The 27,309-nt window shown below is 40.4% G+C and overlaps 1 protein-coding gene across 1 annotated transcript in view; it reads right to left on the bottom strand.

Moving 5' to 3' along the window:
- The window catches only part of MAOA (monoamine oxidase A), a 49,822-nt gene that overhangs the window by 6,755 nt on the left and 15,758 nt on the right, over positions 1-27,309 (bottom strand). The window contains exons 4-10 of the mRNA XM_004689961.2: positions 13,958-14,062; positions 13,156-13,247; positions 11,269-11,410; positions 9,176-9,325; positions 8,731-8,890; positions 7,784-7,880; positions 4,096-4,149 (exon numbers count right to left, since the gene is read on the bottom strand). Coding sequence (XP_004690018.1) covers positions 4,096-4,149; positions 7,784-7,880; positions 8,731-8,890; positions 9,176-9,325; positions 11,269-11,410; positions 13,156-13,247; positions 13,958-14,062 — 800 coding nt within the window. The remainder of the gene's footprint in view (positions 1-4,095; positions 4,150-7,783; positions 7,881-8,730; positions 8,891-9,175; positions 9,326-11,268; positions 11,411-13,155; positions 13,248-13,957; positions 14,063-27,309) is intronic.

The following is a 27,309-nucleotide window of genomic DNA, read 5'->3' as shown; positions in this document are numbered from 1 at the left end:
GATTAATGTCAATTGACTTGAAGATTCAAAGGAAGTTTCCTTCTTTTTAACATTTGTGTCTACCAAATAGCACCTGACATGAAAATTATTTGAAGTTAAAATGGGAAAAATGAGATTAAAGTCAATCAGTTTTAGAGACTGATTCTACATCACTTCTCTGGAATACTTAGGATTCTTGTATATGTTTATAGTACATATAATGGGGAATTTTAACGATTATATTTATTTTTAAAATCAGCAAATATATAAAGCTCATTTAATCTTTTAAGCATAACATAAAATATGCTATAGCAGGAGAGGCTTATGGTCATTACAGTCTACTAATCTGTCACATGACAGAATGTTCTGTGGACACAGTACTCAAAAGGCAGCTGGCATGATGTACAATGTGATGTTAACTTAGTCTTTGGTTACCCTCATAATTTATTATGCAAATGACTAACACAGGATATGTTATGTATTATGTCTTAAAAATCAGCGGTTTAATTTATCTAAGCACTTCTTCATATATACATTTTAAGCTCACAAGCACTTCTGGTAAAATTTGAAAGTTCTCATTTACTAAAATTAACTGTTCTCTAAATTAATGGTTTTATTCCAGAATTTGTTTGACCAGGTTCACACTAACCAGTTACATACTTTTAGTATTTATTTTCTTCAGTATTTATGTAGTTTGGACATTTATAATGATCCAAAATATTTGCTATGTGCTAACAAGCAAGTGGGAAATTCGTTTTTTTAAGATTTATTTATGCTTACAGAACGGGTACAGGCCAGAGGTTTTGTGGGTGAGAGGATTCACCAGAGACAGAGTGGAGAACAGTACAGGCAGATCTACTGAAATACACTGCTGAGGGGAGCAGCAGGTGGGTCAGGAGAGGTCTTCCATGCCATGTGGGTCACCTCCTTGGCTGGGGATAGAATTTGTGCTGCAGTGGCTGCGGATAGCTTCATAGGGCTGTGCTTTTAACCAGTTGTGCCACAAGGGAGGGCCCGCAACTGGGAATTTCTTGCTGAAAATGTGGTAAAGTTTTAAATAAATTTAAATAAAAGGTTAAGAGAAAAAGGCCAAAATGTGTGTGTGGGTTGGGGTGGAGAGAAGTTTATATTTACTGGTAATAAAAGGAACATTTTACACAATACTGTTTATGTTGCCAGTCACTAAAGTAAATATTTTTATTATATCTCTAAAAAATGTAGGGTAAAATGTAAACTTACAGATGTATCTAGATGCTGGCACTTACATATAATTCTCAGAACTTCCATCTAACAGGTACACAGTGTTAAGTCAGGAAAAGGAGGTGGAATTGTTGCTTACTGCCACCACTTTACCATGAGAAGTTATAAGGGAGAGGCAAATGCCACTCCTGAGATGCTACCACACATCAGGTGGCTATCTTTTTTTTTTTTTAGAGATTATTTATTCATACAGAACTGGGGTACAGGCCAGAGATGCAGAGGGTGAGAGGATTCACTAGAGACAGAGTGGGGAGCAGAACAGGCAGATTGAGGAAGTACACTGCTGAGGGGAGCAGCGGGCGGGTCAGGAGAGATCTGCCACGCCATGTGGTCACCTCTGGGGCAGGTGGGGATCGAACTCATGCGGAAGTGACTTAAGCTTCTTGGTGCTGTGCCTTAACCCGCTGCACCACCAGGCAGGGCCCAGGTGGTTACCTTAAAGCCTCCTAATTCCAGTACAGATAGGGAAAGTTTGGGTTTCTCCAAGGGGCTGTTAATGATCATAAAGGAATGGAAGAACTGGAAGATGTCTCAAGACAACCATCTGTCTGTGTTTCTCTTTCTGTAATTCTAAATGCAAGCCCCTCATTTCAGAGATGAGGAAGGTGAGGATCAGTATGCTGAAGAGACTTGTTCAACATCATCCAGCTAATTAATGGAAGGGCCAAAGTTCTATTCTCCTGAGCATCCCATCTGTAGGTACCCAATAAGTGTTTGTTGAATCAAATCCATCCTCAGTCTAGGATGGCACCCTCTCTCCTACTCTGAGATGACTGATTCCTACCTACTTCACCCCAATGTTATACAGAATAGTTTCAACATTCATTGAGTGATAAACAGAAATATAACTCATTGTTTACTATATTTAATATCGCTAGATGAGCTAAGGACAAATTTGTGCAAATACATTAGGAAATTATTTCCCCCTTCCTTTCCTTTCATTAGAATTAAATGTTGTTGATAAACATATATAAGACAGGAAAGCTGATAAATTCATTAGGCTCAAAAAAGAACGGAACATCTTTTAAATGATGGCCAAAAGAGGTGATTGTAAATCATCTTGTATTTGAATTTGTTTAATGGTTTCTAAATCTGCCTACTCATCATAATAACTTCACAAGCTAGTGTAAAAATCAGAAATACTTAGGCCTCATAATCTACCGACCTCAAAAAAAAAAATGTTTTTCTAAAAATTGAACAATTTTGAATAGTTGGTTCTGAAAACCAATGCTCTAGTCAATGACATATTTCGACTTCATAAAAATGTTCATGAAGTTCGACAGCCTGTAGAATCATAACCAAATGTCTACATCCAATCTGGTATTTATTTTACTATTAATAAGGAAGGAATGCAGGAAATCCAAAAGAAAATATCAAATTTAGCATGGTGTAATGAAAACAAAAAGTATTTTCAATGCTACTTATTCCTGACTGTCACAAGCTAGCTGTGGAGCCTCGGATTAATCTTTCCCTGTCACTAGATTCCAAATTCTTCATTGATGATGGGTATTAAAATAGCTCCCTTCCTGATACCTCTTAATTGTTCAAAAAAAAAAAAAAAAGAAATCCATATGCAAACATGGGGGAACTCATTCTGAAGCCTTTTTTTATTTTTTGACTTCCAAAGTCATGAAAGTGTACTCAAACAGAGACTACTAGTGGATTCAATTTTTAATTTTAAAATCAAACTTGAAAACAATTATATATTGGTATGTGTACTGGTCATCTTCAATAGCTAAAGAATGTAAAGCCCAGAAATTCCCAAAGCAATTCTCCAACCGTTAGATGCCTATCTCCAGGTAAGATTTTTTAATTGTATTATTTTTGTTGTGCTGACTCATTGTGCAACACTGTATGATTGTGTGTACACATGCACACACATTAAGATTTTATGCTACTACACCACGATCACCACCAAAGGACCTATAGTCCTCCCCCATAGGCCAATGGGTCCCGCCACCCCTTTGATCCCACCACCCTCCTGTTCCCTCTGGTACCCTCAATTCTGAAGACAGATTTCTACATGAACAAAAGATTCCAAGGCAAAATAAAACAAATACAACAAGTCAGAAGAGAGAAATGGAAAAAGAAAGGGAAAAACAAAGAAACCCCACTGTCCTATATAACTAAGAAGTTCTTGGGGAAGAGAGTATCAGGAGTTGTGTCCTAGATAATCAGTGGGGAATATATTTTTTAAAGATTTATTTATTTATTCATACAGAACTGGGGTACAGGCCAGAGATGCAGAAGGTGAGAAGATTCACCAGAGACAGAGCGGGGAGCAGAACAGGCAGATCGATGAAGTACACTGCTGAAGGGAGCAGCGGGCGGGCCAGGAGAGGTCTGCCACACCATGTGGGTCACCTCCAGGGCAGGCGGGAATTGAACTCATGCTGAAGTGGCTTAAGCTTCTTAGTGCAGTGCGCCACCAGGGAGGGCGCGGGAAATATTTTTATGTATACAAGTTGCAACGGTTACAAAGCCTATATTTATGGAATTGCTTTTCAAAAGACACAAATTTGAGAAACCCTTGGAAAGCTGATGATGGCATTACAATGTGATGAGGACTCAGCTTCTACGGCTTCTTTCAGAACTAATATTTTCTATTATTTTTCTCCATCTATCTTGCAAGAAAACCCTTTCAACCACTGTAAAAATAACAGGTATGTAATGACTTAATATATGCTCAATAGCAATAACAGAATCAAGAGAACTATTGCAAAATAGAAAAAGGTTGATTTGTCAGGGCTTTGAGAATTCAGTGAACTGTTGGTTTTTCATGACGTGTCATACTGCTGTTGGTGTAACAAGCACAATGCAAAGTGAACTGTTTCTGTTTCAGAGGTATATTCCTACCTTATTTCTTTATGGAGTTTGGCAAGTCGGACGGCTTTTCGGGCAAGAATGAAGCTGGAGAGAGAGAAGTCACGTGTGAACAACCAGATTACAGCTATTTATCTCAAGAATTTGCCCCTTTTTACTTTATATTTATATTTTACCTCATTCTTCACTTTAGTACAATGTTTGCTTTCTCCTCTCAGGTATCCCCGTGAATTTCCCACCAGCAGCTCCCCCTGCACCATCACATAGTCCCTTGTGTTCTTCCTCCCCTGTCTGATCCCTCTCCTTCCCCCACCACTGCAGAATGCCTCTGATGTATAGTTGCCTGTTGATTTGGGGTTTTTTATTGTTATTTTTTTCTGACCCTTTATTGAGTTCCCCTACATCCCTCTTAGAAAATTCAGCCCTTTTGAAGGGCTCTTGCCTCTACCTACTCAGTGTAGATAAGCTCTCCCACATCTTCCCAGGCTGTCCCTCTGTAGAGAAAATGCCCTGGTGTCTCAGGTCTGCCTCTGTGTCTGAAAACACCTACGAGGACGTGGGCTTCTAAATGCCAGGTTACCTCCTACTCAATATTTTGCCCTTATCGTTTAGTACAATTCTTGGCTGAGCAGTAAGAAATCAAAAGTCTAATGGATTAATGTTGTATTAATTATCCTGCAGCTAATGACTGCTGCCCTATGCCAATTCTTGATAAAAGCTGGAATTATAAGTATTAATAAGTGTCTGTAATGGCGCCCATGGTAGGCCACCCAGGATTTAGCAACATTACCCTGAGGATATATCCAACCCCTTCCCCAGCAATCCACCCTCAATGCCTCCCCTCCCCAGAACTACTGGCTCTGGGGTGTGGTGGAGACCAAGGCCCACCTGTTGCCTCAATGCTGAAGTGCAACCCCAATGCAGAGCTCCCTATGGGATGACTGGGGCCACCAGTGGGACAACACTGGATCCCAAAGAATCTCCATCCTTCCCTTCCCACAGGTACTGTCCAAGAAACCTCCTACATCCAAATTTTTATTTTAGAGAGTCTCCACTTCCTAGGGGAAAAAATGGCATAGCACCATCCCCAATTTCAGTAACTCAGTTATAATTCATCAGCTTCCCTTCAGTGAAGTATATTCTATTTTCATATTGGTGTTATTAACTGAACATATATTTTAAAGAATTGAATTGTGACATGAAGTCCTTAGTTATAAGTATTATTAGAAAGCTTTCAAAAACCCAAAGGAGCTAAATCACAGTGAAATTATTTCTCCACTTAAAAAGTTTTTAAGTCATATTCTTTTTCTCTACATCGAAAGACAAGTAGATCAGGACTGAAAATGCAAGGGCTGAAAACAGATATGTCATCTTCTCCCCTATGCCAAAAATAAAATGTTCCTTAAATTTGATTGGCAATTCCTTCAGGGCTGTTATTTGAGCTCATTCTAGAAGTCATGAATTTGTGTTAATCCAGAGAATAGTATTTCAGAGGAAGCTGTGGACTGTTTAAGAAATTTGAGCTACTGAACTCTATGGGACAGAGTCATAACTTGGCTTGATTTAACACCTGATGTTATAAGCTCACTAGTAAAGGCTTTAGTTAAATTTTAGGGTTAAACACAGAGCAAACAGTTTAGACTTATGCAGTATTTCAATGAAAATCATGAATATATGCTGAAAGATTAAATGATTTATCTGAAAACCACTTAAGATCCTGGGTATTTTTAATATTTCCTTTTCCAAGTTACAGTTGGTATTGGCTGTTTCTGTCACGTTTCAAGTAATGAATGGAATACACCTTTTTGATGTAATTCTAACCATGGTCATGATCTAATTCTAACCATCTAATTAAAGGACAACCGACCTTTAACTTTATTTTATTGAGAAAATTAAACATGCTGGCTTTGGGTTGGGGACATAAACAGTTCTTTAATACAAGTTCTAAAGTACAAGATCCTATCTAGTTTTCAAAAGGTAACAGTTATCACACAGTGCTGGGCAATCAACCCCCCCACCCAAACTTTCAAGGCTTTCCTTGCCTGAGGAAAGAAATGGGTGGAGGCAATATATCTTCAAGGCAAGAACAGCGTGAGGGCAATTCTTCAGATAAAGCAGATTAGAAATCAGTTTTTAAGAACTGTCTAAATAAGTCCATTATCTGGAAGACACCTGCCCTGTGAGTCCTTGGCAGTTCAGGCTGAGTAAAGTCCAGAAGGGTGAATACCACAATACCTAACTCCAAGGCAAGAAGAACATCAATGTTTTTCTACCCACAGCTGGATTGGTTTTGACTGACCATTTCCTAAAACCTCTGCCTCAAAACCTTGGCTTTCCTCTGGCACACAAAAGACGATGGGGAATGAACAATCCATAGTCTGTGCTGTCCAGTGAGGTCAGAGCGTTAGAAAGAGGTGCTGTTCCTGAGGTGTTTCAGTTGTGAGCACTTGCTCTTCTCAGGGAGGCTGGTGCTAGTTTTCATACTTTCTTTCCATCCAAAGAAGTGATTACAAAATGCCTCACTGGCAGCCCTGTGGCACAGACTGCTTTCTAAGTTGGCTGGCTCCTTTTGGTTTTGTAATTTACCTCAAACGATGCAATGTGCATGATGAGCTCAATTCTCCCTTCTGCTCCCTAGAAGACACACTTCCCAGGGGAAAAGAGGAAACCACGGGTCTCTAAAGGTCACTATTACAGAAGCTGTGCTCTTGAGCTGTAGAATAAAGAGTTCTTTTGTTTGTATACTTTTGAGCAGGACTGCAAGATAAGGCAACTGGGAGACTACATCACTCTGTAGCAGTCCTTTTGTGAGAATCAACCTCGCTATCTGGATTTCCTGTCTCCAAAGGGCAGAGCGGTGTGTGCATGGATGGGGGTAAGGGAAAGAGTCTCTTCTAGACACACAGCCTCACCCTAGACCATCTCTGGTGAGGGAGAGCTGTGAAGTGACCTACGGGGAAAGTACCATCCAGTCAAGGCCTGACTCTACCTCAAAGAGCACTTCCTAATTGGTTGTCCGACTTCTATTTCAGGGTACCAACTAACATTTGCGGTGTAGCTGGTGTTTGGAATGGAAAAAAGGAAAAAGCCCAGAAAGCCTACATTGGGAGGTTTGTCAGGAAAAACAGCTGTGGACAATATGCTTCAAGGTGGGGCTGTCTACCAGGTTGCCTGTGTAATTGCTTCTTCCACTCAGTTTTCAATGTGTAAGACTTTTTTAAAAATTGTTTTATTTACGCATATAAGAGCTGGGGTGTAGGTCAGAGGTGTGGGGAGTATGGGCAATGAGAGGATTGATCAGAGATAGAGAGGGGAGCAGAACAGGCAGATGTACTGAAATACACTGCTGAGGGGAGCAGCGGGTGAGACAGGTGAGGTCTGCTGCACCTAATGGGTCATCTCCATGAACAGGGATCGAACTCATATTGCAGTGGCTGCTGACAGCTTCAAAGTGCTGAAACTTAACCCCTTGAGCCACCAGGAAGACCCAATGTGTAAGTTTTATTGGGAAAATAAGTATATAGGCACAAGTTCAAGATGATTTCTATTTTAGTAAATTTTCTGTGTTTTTATGCCACATATAAAACATTACCATAATATTTTAATAAATGAAAACCTAACTTATTTCTATAGAATTATTTATAATTTCTTGAGTGCAATTCCAAAACAGTAGACTGACAACATCCAATCACTTACATGGTTTGGAGAATGTAGGACTTACCCCATGATGGCAGGGAGTGATCCATCTGGCTTAGTGTCATCCAGGGTTATTGAAATTGGGGCTTCTTCATCTTCAATCAACATGCAACCACAGAAATCTTAACCAGGAGAAAATTCCCTAGATTAGACTGACCTATTCGGAGACTCAGATATAGAAATTATGTATGTATATATATTTTGCTAAAGGCACATCTTAAACTATTTGGCTTTGCCCGAAGTTAGAAGCTACTCCCTGCTAAATATACACTAACAATTCAAAGATGCCCATTCAGCCAGGCACATGGAAAATGGCCCATGTTGATGGCCCTCCATAAAGGTCACAGATGTTCCATGCATAGCTAAATTGGTAAGATGGTCCTGTAGATTTGGAATACACAGGGAGAAAGAGGGGATCTGAAAGAGGTAGACAGAGAAAGAGGGTGCAACCCATGGAAAAAGTGACAGGAAGACTCTGCAAACATGAAGTCACCATATGTTCCCAGTACCTGCCTCATTTCCTCCTCCCCCGAAACAGACAGTAGGCTTTACTGTCAATATTTTACACCAAGAGTCTGAGGCTGAACAAATGCTTTAATCGTGCCAAACCCCCAAAACAAGAGCAATTATATAACCTAACAAACTTAATGCCTGCAAAAGGCGTGTCATGCCTGAGGCCACATAAGGAAGAAGTGAAGCCCAGGAATGTGTGACTTCAAAGCAGTGCTCTTCCGGTGGTGGCCATGGTGCCCTGGACTTGCGCCATCCCTTTTCCTCCAGCCCCTGGCAGCAAGTGCTCGTGGTCAATTTTGTGTTACCAGGGGCTACGAGGAAATGGACTATGATTTTCAATGCTTTACCTACCAATTTGAAAAGATTATTCATTTTTTGTTTCAGTGTCTAATATAATGTTCCTCAGAAAGTTTGGTTCTTTCACGAAGTGCAATTTAAACATGAGGAGCAGTGGCTTACCTTTCTTCTTCCAAAAGGCCTCCTTGTAATACATCATGCATTTGATGACAGCCCCCATGGGCAGACGCTGAATCAGCTGGTTCCTCTCCATTGGCAGCATGGGTGTGAAGTGGATCTTTGTGGTCAAGGTTGGAGGGATGGCGCTAATGACATATTTGCACTGTAACGCACAGACATAAGATACCACCTGAGATGTGAACCAGGGTCTTCCCAAAGAGCAGAAAACATCTTTTTTTTAATGATTTTGAATGACATCAAGCAGTAATAACATAAAAACTAGGCTACTATAAGGCAACAAAATAGAACGGAGGTCGAGTAAATGATAATTTCAAAGACTGAGCCAGAAACATGTCGGTGTTAATTATGCCATTGCTTAGATCATAAGTAGAAAGTGCAGAAGACACAGGTGTATTTAATATTTACTCTTTTTGACTGAGTGAATTACCTCATACACTTCGTGATTCAACGTCTTTATGATGATGTTTTCACCTGACTGGTCAACACCAGTGACAGGACAACTCAGCTTTACTCGGTCACCAAGGAGGGCCAATATCCGTTCACTCACTTGACCAGATCCACCTACAAACTTCCGTTCCTACAGGAGAAGGCAAGTGAGAAGGGAAATGTTATACAAGTCTGAAGAAGGAAAGTCATTATTTGGCACTGACTAGAAAACCTCCAGAAAGTCACAGGCCATACGTCACACTCTGAACACTTGAGGAACTGATTAGCATAAAGGTACATTCTACCAAGACACCTCAAACATGCTGTGCACAGCTTCCAGCAGGAGAAAGCCATTACTAGTTTATGTAGTCACACAATACAAAGCAGTGTTCCCTGACATCAGTGCCACCTTTACAGTAGTGCAAATATCAGCAAGTGTGTGGGCTTTAAGTGCTTATTTGTGAAGGGCATGGAGGAAGCCCTGGGGGACTTTGCTACTTTTTAATCATTAACCTAATTAAATAATTAGCTCCCTTGAGCAGTCTGATAAACCAGCAGTTACTCTCATCTTGGAAATGGTTCCACCTTAATCTAAGGAGGCAAATTCTTGTTACAATGAGAGCTATAAGACTCAGGGGAGTATTTTTAGATTGTTGTAGATGATTCTTTGAATGGTTATAAATACACTCTGATAAACTGAGGCAGAGCCCAACATATGACAATTAGGTATCTCAATTGCACACCTTCAGACAACATGGAATGAACAGACATGCAGTAATTTTTGTGCTTTTATAACTGGCTATTGTTCTAATGGCACCAACAAGGTTCTTTACAAAAATGTCCCCATAGGTGTTTAGTTCAGAGCTAAATTTATGATCTGTTTTCCTCAGGAAAAATGAACCATTTAATTTATAGTTTGATCTCTGTTTTCCAAGAGATACTTTGAATTTTAACACTGTGGAAAGACCATGAATTAATTTCATCTTGTTCACTATCCTCCCTACCATGTCTAATATTTGTTAAACTAATTACTGAAAAATAAATCTAAGTTCCCTGTAAAAATATTGTGCTAACAGGTCATGGTTTATAATCTGAACTGTTCTTTCTAAAAGGTCATATAGAGTTAGGCTAGATGTGTCTTGGTTCTTCTCAATGAGGGCCATAAATATAAAATGAGTCAAGATACCTCAGGAAGTAAAATAGAGGTAATGTGAAATGTTGCATAAGTAAAGACACTCTGAAATGCAAGACTTTCCTGTTTGGCAGGTAAGGGTCAAATTAGCAATAATTCTTGGGGCCACAAGAACAGCTTGGGGACTTCTAGAAATCTTCTGAGAGGAGTCATTTACGTAACAGAGAAAGACACACAGTTTGCATTTTGGAACAGTTGACAAACTAGAAGTAAACTTCTTTTAATTAAATCCCATTCTTGCTAGGTGTAACTCTTAGAAAAGAGATTTTTTTTTTTTCTTGATGAAGGAGAGCCCGGAAATAAAGAATCTCAGAATCCAGAAAATAAGAAATCAGGATTCTGGTCTTGTTGTCAGCTTGCTGTGTCTAGCCAATGAGCCAACGAGTTCACTCAGCAGTAACAGAAGTGGTATGGAGGCTGAGCAGACAAAAGTGGGCAACAAATATTTAGAACCAAAAACGCACAATTTACTACTGAAGAAATAACAGTTACTTTTATTTGATAACAATTAACAAAGAAGAGTATTTCTAAGGTACAGAATGGTACAAAAACCTGTCTAGAATAGAGATGACTTTAAGTATAATCATCCAGGTACTAGACTCTTTGGGAAATTATATTAGTAATTTATGTCACACATAAATAGCCTAGTTTTAGCTACCTCTCAAAAGAAGGAAATTAACTCTCAAAGCCTAACGTTAATTTAAAATGAAATATTCTTTAGTCATGGAGCTTATTTTCAGGAATGAGAAAAGTGGGCAATTTTCTCTTTAGTAGAGCATGTTGAGATCGTGTCACACTGCAAATCATGAATGTTTCAAAACAAAGAAGCAATTAGTAAGAGGCTACTGTGGGTGAGAGCCAAGCACAAATGACATTCTGGCCTAGGAAGGAACACCCCATACCTGGCCCCCATTGGTAATTGAGAATATCCGAGTGGTGCCTCCACACTGCTTCACGTACCACAGGAACCACAGGGCGGAGACCTCATGAGGCTCAGAGGTCACGTTGACATTCACAAAGAGAGTTGCAAACTGCCTAGCTGTCCTGAGTATAGAACAAGAGATGGAGTCAACCATAAATACAGCCAAGCTTCACACGAAATGTGCTTCTAATACACAAATTACTGTGGTTAAAAGGCATGTCTACTGTTTTTGGAGGGGTAAAGAAAAAACTTCATAAACTCAGTATCTGAACGAATGCATTTTTTTAGTTATTTATTTATGCATACAGACTGGGGTACAGGTCAGAGGTGAGGGGCGGTGAGAGGATTCGCCAGAGACAGAGTGGGGAGCAGAAGAGGCAGATCGACAACGTATACTGCTGAGGGGAGCAGCGGGCGAGACAGGAGAGGTCTGCCACGCCAACCTTCATTTGGGTTATAATAGTGGTGACTCCCAACTGGTCATCCCACATGCCCATTTGTATCCTTCTCCACACTACGGCCAATGAAGACTTTTAAAAGTGCAAAATCAAAACAACCCTCTACTTAAAGCCCTCCAATGGCCTTTATGCAAAAGGCAAAATCTTGAATGTGAACAAAATGTCTTGCACCATCAGCCTTTAACCACTTCTCCAACCTCCCATTACATCCCTTCCTAGAAGATACCATGCTTCATACCATCCATCCTCCCTCTCTCTGCCCATTTACTGTGACTAATTCCTGGAAGATACCATCTCCCCATACCATTCACACTTCATGTCTGCCCCAATCCAGTATGTGGCTCCTTTTTGAAGAGCTAATCCCCACACTCTCCATTCATCCTGTCTCCACCCGTAACCCACAATCCACTGGTGGTTCATTCTAGGCCCAACCATCCATCCAAATACACTGTCCATTCTTTCTGATTACCCCATCCACCATGGCTTATTCCTGGAAGATTCCATCCCCCACACTTCCATTTTCCTCCATCTACTGTGGCAAATTCCTGGAAGATAACCACCCTCACACCACACATCCTTCTTGCTTCCAACATATGCAGTGGCTCATTCATGGAAGACACCATCCCACAGCACCAATGAACCATGTTATTACCTACCCCTAGTCACTATGTCTCACTGCTGTAAGACACCATGCCTCCACGCCATCTACCTTCTCCAGTCTCCACCTTGCTTCTGGCTCATCTTAACAGATGCACTAACTCTTCAGTTTATGTATAAAGACTGCTTCAAAAGGAATCTTTCCTTTACCCTCAGAAGGTCAGGTTCACTGTTACAGTCATTCTCCTAGCATTATGAATATATGGGTATATTGTTAGTTTCCTCTGCTAGAAGATTATAACTTCTCAAGGGCAGGGCCATGCTAACAAGTTCATTACCATCCCCCAGTGCCTTCACATCACAGGCTTAAAATGCTGAGTGAACAAACTGTAAGTTAGTTCAGATAATAATGCAATTTCTAATAGAAAAGATTATACAGATTACATCTTCATTAATAAAGAACAGTTTCCTATTTTTCTATAAATATTGAAGTACCTTGGAAATATCTTTGTTAAATGCTTCTGTAGCTAACAGCATCTAAAAACACAATTATTCATTTCACTGCAAATCATACAGTTCTTTCGTTTAAAAGTTCTATTTCATTCACCTACTTTTCCTATGTTTTAAATTCATGTTATGCTTAAACCTGTTCTGGCATAGCTAAAATGTGTTTAGAGCTGCTACTGACTGAAAGTTCATTTGGTTTCCCCTTAGCTTTTTCCTTCTAAGTTATTAAGGAAAACACCGCAGCTCAAGATAGAAAAAGAAAGATCAGAAGGGAAGAGAAAGGTAAAATTTAAAGTCAAGAGTACTTTGTCCAGCAGATTTTTTCAATGAGGTCTTTCATGGTCATCTTATCCCATTCCTCAGCATGGGGGGCATCCCACGGTGCATCAGCTGGGATCTGCAGAGAAAGAAGGGCCCGCATTCAAGTGTTTTGGTTAATGCCCACCGCCTTGTCTTGGCCTCATGGAAACCTCAAAAACTGTTCTCTCTATATTAGAATGTATGACTGGCAGACTTCTATGTATAGATAGTAGTGAGGTTAAGACTCTTTGGATTCTAATCCTTAATGCTGCTGCAATAATAATGATAATAATGTAGTCCTGTGTGTATAACTTTATATATAATGATGAAGACTGAAAGCTAACCACCCATTTAGGTTTCTAATTTAGGTTTGAGAAAGTGATGTTACAAAGTCTGAGGGTAAGTTAAAAAAAAAAAAAAAGGAGGGGGGAAGCAAATCTTTCTCACCTTTATTATCTTAAATGGCATCAAATATGGGTAAGACAACTATAAGTAAGATATCTGGTAAAAGATCAGTTAGTAAATATTCAATGGCATGGAGTTCAAAGCACCTGATACTAATAACAGGATGTTGCAAATTTGAATCCTGGTTCTCTGGCTGTGTGGTCTCAGAGAAACTGCATAACCCCTTGGCACTCATTTTTCACATCTGCAAAGCAGAAATACTGCCAGCTTGGCAGCGAGGCTGGGTGCATTGAAATTATATGCATCAATGTCCTGAGCAACATTCCTTGCACTAGGAAAGGATAAACAGTTGTTACTGTTACTTTAGCAACAGGTCATGTGCAAGCTGACCATATACTGTACCTCCTTTCCCATGTTATCCATTGTCCGCCACAGATTGTTGTAATCCAGATATGCAATAGGATTCCATACCGGAGGAAAGGCACCCCGAAATGGGTAAGTTTTCCCCTGTAACATAAAAGCAAAGAATAGTAACTGAAATTCGGGTGGCATTTTAAAAACCCCATACCAACCAACCTCCAACCTCAGGGCGATTTTCAAAGTAAATACTGTGTCACAAACATGACCTCTGATGGAAGGAAATATATTGTACCTACACAGGCCCCAAATTTCAATTGATCAGTTCCCTGGGACCATGGTAGCTGTTTATGGGAAACAAACAACAACAACAACAAAATGGTGGGAAATAATATCTCTAAACCTATTTCTACTTATATAGAAAACAAATTAAAAGTAGCTCATTCTAGTCTCTGACACTGATTAAGATTCTCAACTCCTGTGTTCTTATCGAATTTCTTTGGAAGGATACTCGCACTCAGATGAGGGGGAGAATGGCAGGGAGGACTGTCTTTGAACTTCACAGAGGACTGGAATAATAAAGCCGACTATCTCAGAATGTGTTCCAAGGTTTGCATAGGCGAAATAAAGACTGGCTAGACTATAGACTATGCTCTAAGTTAGGAGTCAAATACGAAAAATGTAGAATGGTGGGTATTTGCCCTTTTTTGTCATCCAGAAGCTGATGTCCTTTCCTAGCAGCCCCTGGTTTCTTCTTAAAAACTGCTTCTCGGCCCTCCCTAGTAGCGCAGCGGGTTAAAAGCACAACACTGAGAATCTAGAGCCGCTTCTGCATGAGTTCGATTCCCGCCTGCCCCGGAGGTGACCACATGGCGTGGCAGACCTCTCCTGACCCGCCCGCTGCTCCCCTCAGCAGTGGACTTCGTCGATCTGCCTGTTTTGCTCCCCACTCTGTCTCTGGTGAAGCCTCTCACTGCCCCTGAGCCTCTGGCCTGCACCTCAGTTATGTATGCACAAATAAATAAATCTTTAAAAAAAAACAAAACTGCTTCTCCTCTGTGGGGAGTTGTGTAAAAAGGACGGTCCTGGGTACCATACCCCATTACAGAAGTCAATGGGTTAGATCCTTTTTCCCTCACTCGGGCTCTCAGAGGAGCCCAGCTGTGAGCCTGTGGTCTAAGCCTGGTATAGGACTCTGTCTCTGGAACTAGTCACTGACAGACAAAGAAACATGACTTTGGGTTCTCCTTCCCTGTCACTGCTGGGCTGATGCTTCCTATGACATAAACCACTGCTCTGGGTCATCTCCTAACTTGCCCAAACTCCCCTGGACTCTGCCCATTCTCCAGTTTACCATACATTTTGTGGTCCCTCAGATATCTTTTCAGTAAATCCCCTCTTGTTAGCCTAAGTTCATTTCTATTTCTTTGGTACCAAGATCTCAAGGATGAAGGTCTTAGCCAGCATTTACGTCATTTCAATTACAGGATAGGCACTATGCTCTGCAACCAGAGAGGCAGCTGAATCCTTAAGAAAAGAGGCTAGGTAGTCTCCGAGGACCTATTTCCTAGTTTAATTCCATCTCCTTTAAAAATAAAAAAAAAATTCTTCATGAGGTCAAAATATCATTTACTAGTACAATTTGGGATGACAATTTGACTTTTTAATTGAATAAAAATATTCAATATTTATAGAAAACCTACTGGGTGCACGACACAATATTAAGACCTGTGCTGGGTTTAGCAAAGGTTGTTAAGGCAAAACTCCTGAATACCCAGGTAGGGACACAAGACATGACAAGGCTGCTACTCACCTGCATACATGTGCATACACTCACATGTGCACGTGCACACACAGACTAGGACTAAATGGCAACTCATTAAGTGATACCAAAGCAATTTACCCTTCTGCAGTAGCAAATTCAAATAACATTTTCAGATTATGAGATCTGATTTCTTATCCGAAAATGCTATGTCATAATGCCACAACACAAGTTCCTGAGACGCCAGTCCTTTATCATCACCACTGCCACTGTAACTAGCATTTGCTGTGCTCTCCCCATGTCTAGCACTGTACTAAGCTCTTCACATTCACAATCGCATGTAATATGCACAATACTAATGTAATACTCACCCCAGAACTATTAGTAACTCCATTTTATAAATGAGGAAACTAAGCCTAGGGAATTTAGCTCGGAAATAGTACAACAAAAAATGTCCTGCTCCTACAGTATTTGTTTATAAACATTAATCTTCCTGGTTGGTGGAATATTGAGATAGGCTTGTCTTAGAGAAATCTTGAACTTCCCAACTAAAAGAAAGAATATGAAATGTATAATCTTGCACATATATTTTTCATGTTTTTAATTCGTAAATAAGGAGATTAAGAAGCTCTGGGGTATAAGATGCCTGCTGAGCAAACAGTCAACTTTGGAAAATGTTGAAATATGTTCTGAGAGAAACAGGCAAAGACACTGTACGCAGGACACAAAAATAGCTACTGGGAAGAGCGAGCCTGGGGTTAAGTAATAGCTCGTGGACAGCCTTCAGAACAGCTAGTCCTTGTTACAACTATTCTCTTCTTGGAACAAGGGAAAATGTACATTTTCCACTGAAAAATGAGTTTATCTCACAATAGCAGTCCCCAAATTGATTCCTGCATTGAAAAAACATTAACTTAGACATGCTCAACTGCTTGAGCCATTAAGGAAATTATTATAAATATAATTCAACAAAATATGCACAACACTCCTAACAAAGCCCTTCATAGGACAATGCCAACCCAGGGGTGATTTTGCATGAGGTCCTACAGACCCCAAGATCTTGATAAACAGATGTGGCAGAAGTTCAGGGTACAGCGCAAAAAGAGAGTCTAGGCTGCCGGTCTTTCAAAGAATGAGAGTGACGGAGTATCACACAAAAAAAATCCAGCATGACATTAATTTTTATCCTGTCGACAGAGGCTAATGGAGATGATACAGGGATTTCATTAATTAGTTTCACTCTGACCAGTTTCTGGCTTTTCTGTTCTATTTCACAGAAAACCTAAATCTGCTGAAGAAATGTTTATGTGTGGGAACAGGCACCTACACATCACTTCCTCCTTTCTCACAATCCCCGGCTTCTAGACTAGACAACTTGCAAGTACTTTTTTGAGTTTGGCCTACTGTAGGCCAGCGGGAGGGCCTGGAGATGTCTATTCCTGTTGTGAGAACTGCATGCAAACTAGAATTTCTTGGTCCCTTAAATGTTATTCTATGGTTTTCTCACACAGCTGTCAGCAGGTTCTCAACCGTAAAAACCACTTTGCAGCAAGAAATGACTTTACAACCCAGGGTGAGATATAAATGCTGATAATATTTCCAAATGACTGCTGCTCTTTAAAAATAAAAGGAAAGTAAAAAATCTCCAGTATATTTTATTCCTTACCCTGAAATTTTACTAACCTTAAAGTGGCCTTTAATCTCTAAAGGGTAGTGTCTTTTGACACAGCAGGAATTGTTTGTGCCAAGTAGAACACAATGTCCCTGTAATCATGCCCAAATTACTTAAGTCCTTTGGAGAAATCACATCTTCAATCTACCAATATTCACAATAATGGGAGACTATTGCCAGGAAATCAAGAGTTTATGGCTCCCACATAATTTTGTATTATTTGTCCTATAAAATAAGCCAAGTTTATAGTAAGTAAGAAGTATATTTACTGTCGGCACAATGGAGAGTTTCAGCACACTATACTTTCATATCTTAGTTCAACAAAAGGAAGTTAGTGTTATTAAAGAGTATCAGAGGCCACTGAGGAAAGCTGCCAAATATTCTTCTCTAATCATCTTAAAAATAAACAGACATCTTCTGCATTGCATTAGGAATATGTCTGTCCAACCCCATGAATTCCTTGGCACCCTTCTAGATCCACTGTTTTGTGACAAGCCTGTAAGAAAAAATATTTTGGTGGTTTCTCTCCAACAATTCACAAAACGTTCTAAATAAAGAAATCATGTAAAAGGAGACCCATTAAATATGATGACAGTATTGCGCCGTATTGGTAATTACAAAAATTCACATTTTTCCTCTTTGCAAATACAGGCAGTGAAGGCCTCTTCAAACATGAATAGCTCTAGTCTACCTAGAAAAAAAACTTCATGTTCGACATGGAAACACCCATCCCATCCCATCATATTGGGCAAACCCCAAGTCTCCACCTAGCTCCCATTCTTCTAGTAAGACCATTCCTTCTCCCCTCTACTGGCTCCCTTGGGGCATCCAATCCTCTGCCTTCTTATTTTCCTCTGCTCAGTTTTGTCTAGGGAACTCATCTACCATCTAAATCTGTTATGGCATTTGCAAAGTGTTATGGTTCGAATTTTCCATGCTTCTGTTCCCTCTATTTTTTGAGTACCAAATTGTTATCTACAACCTCTCACACAACTTCAATGGCTAACAGCAGATTTTTGAGTGTTTGTTCATGACCAGCTACTTCATCTTGTTCTCTGGGCATGTACTGTTACCAGCTAACACAAGGGCACTTGAGTTGTACAGTCCCATCTCTGGAAAAAGAGAACCAATAAGTTCAGACATAAATGACGCCATAGTGTCAAAAACGAAGGGTTTTCAACTGAATGTTTATTCCATCTTTCCCAAGGGAGACCAGTTATATGAGGAAATTAAAAACAAAGCAATAGGATAGAAACAGTATTTCTTTTGCAGATTCTTGGATAAATAAAGATAGGTAACAAGGCATTAATTTTTTTTTTTTTTTTTTTGCTCTTTCACAAATATCATTAACTCAGGAGAAATAAGCAGTTAAGGAAAAGGTAAAAAAAAAAGTTACATTGTAGGACAAATGTCCAACAAATGTTGGCTTTAACAGTCTTTTTAAGATAGCATTCATATACTCTATAATCCACCCTTGTAAGGTATGCAATTCACTGAGTTGTGCTATCTTTACTATAGCCTATAACAGAAGTTATGGTAAGTAGCCTGTGGGCCATCAGTTTGTTAGCTACAGTTCTACATTCCTATACAAGTTCAGAACTGCTCTTCAGAAACTGGTCAACCAATCACTGGAGCCAAACCTTACAAGGTGTCTTTCAAATCAATCAAGAGCAGAAAGCTGATGACCCTGGGAAGATACTGCCTGCACCAAGAGGTAGGACCAGGAAAGCACAGGGGGCTGATGACTGATGCCTAAGCATGACTAGGATCACCCTGGGGGAGGGGGCTGAGGATCATTGTATGACAAGGGACCCCAGAAGTTCATCACTGGAAGGCCTTGTTGATAAGATTGAAACCCTGACTGAGGAACTAGGGCTGGATCTCAATTATAATACCGAGTCAGTCATCCAGCAGATGAGAAGTGCCTGGAGGGCAGACTCACACCCTTGATACAATAGCTGACAGTTCCACACTTCCCCTTTTCCTTCTACTTACTTCCTCCTACAACTGCTGTGGCCTGATTATGTCTACAACTGCTGCAGCCTGATTATGTTGTCAATAAAGAGGCCAGGAGCTTGCTCTTGAGCAGCATCTTGCATTAAGTAGCCTGTTCCAGGACTTCTGTTTCTTTATCAGTGTGGTGTTGCCAAACACAACAATAACCAATTTTAGAAAATTTCTGTCCTCCCAAGAAGAAATGCTTACTGTATTTAATAGACACTTTTCATTCTCCCTACACCATTTTTAAAAACTAGTAAACTATTTTCCAAAGCAGTTGCACCATTTTATGTTCCAACAGGCAACATGAAAACATTCCATTATCTTCATATCCTCTATATCATTTGCTACTATCTGTTCTTTTTGATCATAACCATTCTGGGGGTGTGAAGTGGTATCTCACTGCAGTTTTGACTTGTAAATTTTGATGAATTTAGCAAGCTTACTATGTCACTGAAGATATGCAGATGTCCTGAGTAGAACAGAAGTAAAATGAAATCATTTTGCACAACTAGCCAAAACTGTAATGCCCTGTGCTGAATCCTGGGCCTGGATCTTGGAACCACACAGGTCAGAGAGAACCACAGAGAACAGTCAAGGTGGTCAAAGGCAAAGCAGAGCTTGGATAGGTTGTTAAATGAGTGCATCCACCTTGTGTAGCCTAGTGAATGGCAGGTGCAACCCTGCCCTCTACTCAACAATGTCACCTCAGGATGGCTCCTGCAGCCACGGATAGCATATGAGTCCTTGCCCCTGGAGGAGCGCACCAGGACTCACCAGACTCTTAGCACAGTCTTCCCAACATCTGAAGATCAGAAAAGTTATTTCTAAAGAACATACAAATTTGGAAAAGTCACTCAGGAATTCTCCTTTGATGTGTGCCCAAATAATTATGTAGAGTAGCGAGCACATCCACTTCTGTGCCCTCAGGTCTACTTTCATGTCAGCCAGTATGAGCCAGCAGTGATTTTTCCTATTGTATCTGAGGTCTGATGTTTTTTCTGAGACATTTATCTGCTCAATATGGCTATGGAAACTAGGTCGCTGGGTACTTTGGCAAATACACAAAATTAAATCTCAGCCTAGGTTCACGGTGTATAATTTGAGTCTGACGAATTACATGAGAGCTATGGGAATGAAAAGAAATGACTAGTAGTTCAGCTATTGTTGTCTTTTTTCTTCTTAAACCTGACATGAGAAAAATCTGTTAAATGGGAAGGATTCAGTTCCGCAGCCTTCAGGACCAAAATGTTCATTAGATTTAACTATAATTAACACTCAAATTTTCTGCAATTCCTAAGATTTTCTTCTTCTGGTTGCATTAAATGCAAACACAAGGCATATAATAAAATGACACACTATGAAAACATTACTAGACCATTCAAATATAAAGCATCGACATTGTTATCATTTGTTCCTTTTCAGTTTCAAGTTTTGTGTTTGCTAAGGCTAATTATCTACTAAGTTTGTCCTTCTCCCTTCTTCTCCCACCCTTCTCCCTTCCTCTCATTTCTTTGAGACCTTGAACAAATCCTTGCAATATAACTATCTTCTATCTCTGAATTAAGGAAAGCTGTCACTTAGTAAAATTCTGAGGTCCACTAGGTTTTCAAGAGGTATTTGCTCATTGAGTGTGACAGAGAAGTGAAAAGGCTTTGGAGTCTCAACAGAAATAGTGACATCGATCCTCTTGAGTGGCAGGAGAGGGCAATGATGGTAAAGACTTTCTGTCTGTGTCAGTGTGCGCTCATGGGACAGTGGAATTGTGCTTCTTTAGGATGTGGCCAGAATGGACCTGGCCAGAATGGACCAGGTGTGGGAGCCATACGTCACCCAGAGGGCACATAGGCTTCATCTCTTAGATGAATATGCTGCAAAAGGTTAAAAGTTTAGGACCAATGATTAAACCTTTTGTTTGGAGTAGTACATGTGTTCTGGGGTGGGAGTCCAGGACTGCAGTGAAGGGGAACAGGGAGGAGTTAGAAAGCAAAGAATGGGAAGGAGGAGATTTTAACCTCAAACTGGCACTGCATTTCAAGCTGAACAGTCAGAACCTCCAGGAGTGGGGCTGTCACGGAGGCTAGAGAGGTGTCACTTGAGGAAGCTGCTTATGGAATGTATCAATCCTTTCTAAAGTACTCTTTGCCATTACCCGAATGCTGAGGTCCCACGCTGAGGCCCCACATGAGGAAGTGACTGATTACAAAGTGAAGAAAAGCTGTGTGTGTAACCTAACTCCCTTCCTATTCTCCTAGTCAAGACCAGTCCAAGACCGAGGGTGACTCACAGTACCTCTCAGGCAATGATTAGGATGTGATTTTTGCAGTGAACTACTCCCTATTAAAAGTGAATGGAAGGCAGATGAAAAGAACTCTGGATGGGTGGTAACACTGCAACAATGTGACTGTGTTTAGTGTGCACTTAAACACAGTCAAGATGGTACAGTTTATGCTATATGCATGCATTTTGTCCCTTTTTTAGAAAATGAAAAGCATGGAAGGGAAACGATCTAAGAATTAAACTCATTTTGCCATACATTGGGCTGTCACATCAACTGACTAAAAACTTTATTTTTTAGAAGCTAAAACTGAGACCTATTCCTGTACATTTATAAGAAAAAGAGGCTTTGAGAGAAAATTACTCGGGCTGACCTAGCTTTCCAAATAGTACAGGCATTCAGAATAATTTCTGTTATTAAGACTTTCTGTGTGTGACCCACAAGAAGTAAATGAAGACTTTGAAGGCAAAAAAGAATGAGTTGCTAAAGAAGAATTTTTTATAAGCTATACCCATACATCTTTGCACTGAATACCTTATAGATAAAACTGAATATGTAAACATTTTCAGTGTGTCTACTTTTAAAAACGTACATATAATTGTAATTTAGAGGAGAAAACAAACACTCCCTCTTCACTACCTCATTTCTATAACCCAAGAGAATCTGTTCTCATGAGCACAGGCCCTTTCCTCTTCCCTGTCCTTAACCCAGTTGTCTTGTCTTTTTTTTTTTTTTTCACTTTCTATCCTGACTTACACAAATTACTTCAAACCCTCTCTTGTGTTTTCTTTTTTAAACCAGCCAGGGTGTAATAGCATAAACTAAAATACTCCTATCTCAGTCATATTTTACTAAGAAATCTCCATAAATGACTCAGGAAAAATGTATGACCAACAATTCCAAACCATGCCCTATAGCTCTAGAATTAGTGTTTTAACGCAGTAGTAGAATCCATCTGTGGCTCCAGCCTGCTGAGCTGACCAGACTAGTCTAAGGGCTGCTCAGGAGTCAGGAGCTTGCTGAAAGTCAGACAGGCCCAGATCTGTGTGTCAGGGTGCAATGATTCTGTGAACAATGAGCCATGACTTCTGGGTAGCCAATCCCCCACCACACACACATGTTCCTGGGTCTATAGGTTTCCCTACTGCCAAAGTAGTAACTTAGGATTCTCGAGAGCCTGTTGGGGTAAGAAGATTTTTGACATCTCTTTTTTTATTTTAAGATTTATTTATTTATTTATGCATACAGAACTGGGGTACCAGCCAGAGGTGCGGGGGCAGCGAGAGGATTCACCAGAGACAGAGTGGAGAGCAGAACAGGCAGCTTAACAAAGTACATTGCTGAGGGGAGCAGCGGGCGATACAGGAGAGGTCTGCTGCACCATGTGGGTCACCTCCGGGGCCAGGGATTGAACTCGCACTGAAGCGGCTATAGCCAGCTTGCAGAGCTGTGCTTTAACCCACTGTGCCACCAGGAAGGGCCCGGTTTTTGACATCTCTTAGAGCAATTAGAGAAGTTTGTGAGTTGACATTTGCCAATGGCATAAAGAAAAAATTAAGTCATAGAACCCTGGGCTCATGAGCCAGAAAAATTCCCTTTGGTTCCCAAACACCCAGAGCATTTCTCTAATTTATAAGATTAGGGGTGGGATGGAGGATAGTGACTATTAATTCACAGAATCATTGGGAAGCTCAAATGAGGAAACAGGTGTTGACACATTAGGGATGGAGTGAGGAGGAAGGAATTCTGTTGATTGAAAGAGAAAGACATGATAGACAATATCCCTACAAGAACTGAAAACACTTTTGGTGTCTAGAGTGCCTACTGAGAGGGGCTGAAAGTATAACTTTCTCTGAAAACAAAAGAAACAACGTTGTGAGTATACCTGGAAAGATGTCAAAAACAGTTTAAACATATGCCCCCAAACCAAGAGAAATACTCTATTAGAAGCATAGGGTCAAAGATGCAACTATGTATGGCAAACAGTAAAACAAACAAAATATATCCTTTGCTTTCAACACAGCCTGCTAGCTAAAACAAAGTTCACCTCTCAGCAGCTACAACAAAAAAATCTGGCTTGATATTCCAGAACACACCCATTTGAAAAGCCTTTGATATCAGTCGTTGGCATAGAAACCTGTAGTAAATGGCCGGGGGGAAGAACAGAATCAATACCAGGAAAAATCACTTGCTGAGCTGTTACTATCAGTAAAGCCTACACTGTTTTAAGTAAATTTTTATCACACCATTCTCCGAAAACAAATGTGCGGTATATTTGTTTTTTCTGTTTGCTTTTTAATTTAGAGAGGATGTGAAAGCAGGGAGAAAGAGAGGATGATGAATATGTCAATTTCTCCTTCAAAGCAGCTCCTGCAAAATGCCTTGCTCGCTCACTGGCAGTGTTCTCCCTCTCCACACTTCTCCCTTCCTGCATTATTACAACCAGCAGGAAACCATGGAAAGAATAAAAAAAAAGGAAAATGCTGCAGCAGGGGTGGGGGAATCAAGCATTTCCTCTTTCTCCAAAGGTTGACACTGAAAAAAGTCTCCAAAACTCAATGAAACTCATCAAAGAACTGTAATGTCCGTCACCTTATTTACTAATGCAAGTAAAGACTCAGTCAATTCAAAAGGAATTCAGGACACCAGCTTCCTTTACACCATCCAAAGGAAAAGAGGTGACAATGACCTTGGCATTGAAGTTTCCATAGAAGTGAAATGTGGAGATGTGAACTTGTACTCCTCAAATTACATAGTTATGTAAGTAACTGGCAATAAAATCTGAGGGGAAATAACTGATAACAAGAACATTTTATATATATATAACTAATGCAACTTCAAAAACACTTTTTAGGTTAAAGACAAATATAGTCTCACAAATAAAGGTGTATCATATATACAACATAAAACCTGCTCATTGTAGGAACCAGCTAAGAATCTATTGTATAGAAATCAGGATTTAATAAAGCAGAGTTAGAATTCTATTTACAGAATCCATGGATATAGGCAAAAATGCTAGCTAATATTATTTATTGTGATTGTTCACATGCCCACTTGTTCACAAGCAGAAACTCTGATCATATGTCCAGGACATTATACATCCTGCCTGTAATATCTAGTATAGAGCAGCTTGTCCAGTAGTAACTGATTAATGACTTTATCATAATGCTGTGAAGCTTCTATGACTGAAGTAGATAGCTATAGATAGTCCCTCCAGGAAGGGATAAAGTGAGACAATGAAGATGAAGGCAGCCTGGAGCATGCCAGGAACCCAGTAAAGAAGGTTTTGGGCTGTCATTACCATCAGAATGCTGCTGACCTTGAGGGCCAGTCACTATGGCTGTGATTTCAATGTGTTTTTATTGCCCCAGCTGCAAGCAACATAGATGGCATAGCACTAAGCTTGCCACATGATGTATGTTCAATAATCATGAACCATTGTGTCGACATACATATTCCTGAAATGGCCAAGATCTAGAGGTTAATAATGACTTACTGAAAAGTAGCCTCAAGCACCCACTGCCACAAGATGTCTCTTTTTCCGGTGGGTTATGTGACAGATGAACCATATTTGTATTTTTGTGAAAGAAAAATACAGTGGCAGTTGAGTAGTTCTGGCCTCCAGAAACTGTTTTTCCTCAGGAACAGAACTACCAAGGATGCACCACCCTCTTTTAAAGAGAGGGACTCAGCAACAGCAGAGAAAGTGACCTTGGAAGTTACTCCTAATGTTTCTATTTCCTCACTTAGGCATTTGAAGGAGTATGTAGCATTTGCTTAAGCTTTTCCATGAGTTCCTCCTCCACTAAGGCCTGCAGTAGGACTCCCAAAGTATGGAAGGGTCACAACTCGATTTCTGAAAGTGGGGCTCCCCAAGAAGCCTAGAAAATTCCAGAGAAATCAGAAAAGCCAAACCAATGATACTTAACTCAGTAAGACCTGTCAGGAAGGCTGAAGAGCATGTCATGATTGCTGACAACTTTCAGGAAAAGTCACAATTCTCAAGTAGCACTTTTTCATGTTACTCCCCCCTTCTTTATCTCTATCAAGAACAATGAGTTGAATTACTTGCAAAAGTTGGCAGGATGCCACCTTCGAAATCCCACCTCAGCATCACACCTTAGAGTAGATATCTAGAAGTCTAGCTGGTATCTAGTTCGAGGACATAGGTAAACATTTCCAGTTTCTGCCTTTTAAAATGTCCACAAAGACACATGGGAGGGGCAGGCGAGTGAGAAAGTAAGTTGTGTGCTCTTGCAATAACTATTCATCATCTTAGCTGGACTTTGGTGACATACATGGGTTCAGCAAGCAAATACTGGAGTCCAGCACACCTCCATTCGGGACCTCCTTCCTGGGCCACCCACTGGGACCATGAAGAGCGTGTCTAGAGTGGGTGGACTGTGCTAGTTAGTTCCAGAGCCCTGGCAAGTCACTTTACTTCTCTGAACCTCAGTCTCCTCCTCTGTAAAATGGGGATATCCAGGCCTGCCTAGCAGAGTGGATATAAAAAATTGAATTTGTGAATAAAAAGCACTTTGTTGTTTATTGTGAACCTACAGGGAAAATTAATATCCCTTAGTCCCTGACTGTTAGGGAAGAAGAAGATTAAAAGCACAAGTTGTTTAGGTTCCAGGATAATCATCAGGCTCATTTTCTTCCCAGCTGGACGGTAAGTTTATATGACTGTTGAAGCAATAGTTGAGTGCATAGGATTTTTTTTCTCTTCCTACAATAAATGTGTCAATAAACCTAAAGTACTCAATTGATATCAGCACTATTATTTTTACCATTATTATTACTTACTTACTTACTTATTATTTCCAGGAAAATACCATGCAGTTAAAAGGTAAAGTGGGAAAGTGAGGGCTTTTCCCCTCCTTTTTAATTGTGGCCTATTGAAGCCAATGTTCCTAAACATGTACAATTTTTAATACTTTCTTCATATCCCACCGGCCCCTGATATCCAACCCGCTTTTTCTATAGGCTACTGGTTTGTTTTTTCGCATGTCCTTGCCAGACTCCCAAACATCCCCACCCTCACTGGCCATCATTTATCCAAGACTCCCCCACCTCCCAGGTTGTATGCCTACACCACAAATGTTCTTAGTTCCAGACTCCAAAAGGTCCTTACGGTGGCAGGCCCACGTGAATGTCTGGGATGGAGTGCGGGGTAGATGTGTCTATTTAGAAATGAAGTGGTTACTGGCATGGGGATTCTGCCTTTAGAATGAGTAAATGACCCCTGACCTAGAGCAGCTGGTTCTAGGAGGTGGGCTGCAACATCAGATGGGAAACGTGATTGTCAAGGCACGTTTTCAAGCACCGGTGGCTCCATGTTTGGCTTCTGTGAGAAAGAATAACACTGGCAACAGCTGCTGTTTAATGGGTATCAGCCGCTAGAGTTTAAACAATTTCTTGTTTAAACAGTAAGAAACTGTACAACCTAGCTAGACTTCCCAAAAGTCAAGGCTGGCGACAGAGGAAATTACCAAAACATGCAAAGAAATGTAAGTTTAAAAATGAGGCTGAATATCCAACCCCCTCAAAATCTTAAAAAAGTGGCCTCAAACTACTGTGTTGCTGGGAACCTTAGAATTGCCACACGGGGGTCTCCGGAGTTGCTTGGGACTGTGTGTGTGTGTGTGTGTGTGTGTGTGTGTGTGTGTGTGTGTGTGTGTGTGTGT

This window comes from Condylura cristata, unplaced genomic scaffold, assembly GCF_000260355.1.
Source record: "Condylura cristata isolate star-nosed mole 26May11 unplaced genomic scaffold, ConCri1.0 scaffold00027, whole genome shotgun sequence".
Taxonomy (NCBI): Eukaryota; Metazoa; Chordata; class Mammalia; order Eulipotyphla; family Talpidae; genus Condylura; species Condylura cristata.
The sequence above is the reverse complement of the archived record's forward strand: the minus strand, read 5'-3'. Positions and strand labels throughout refer to the sequence as shown.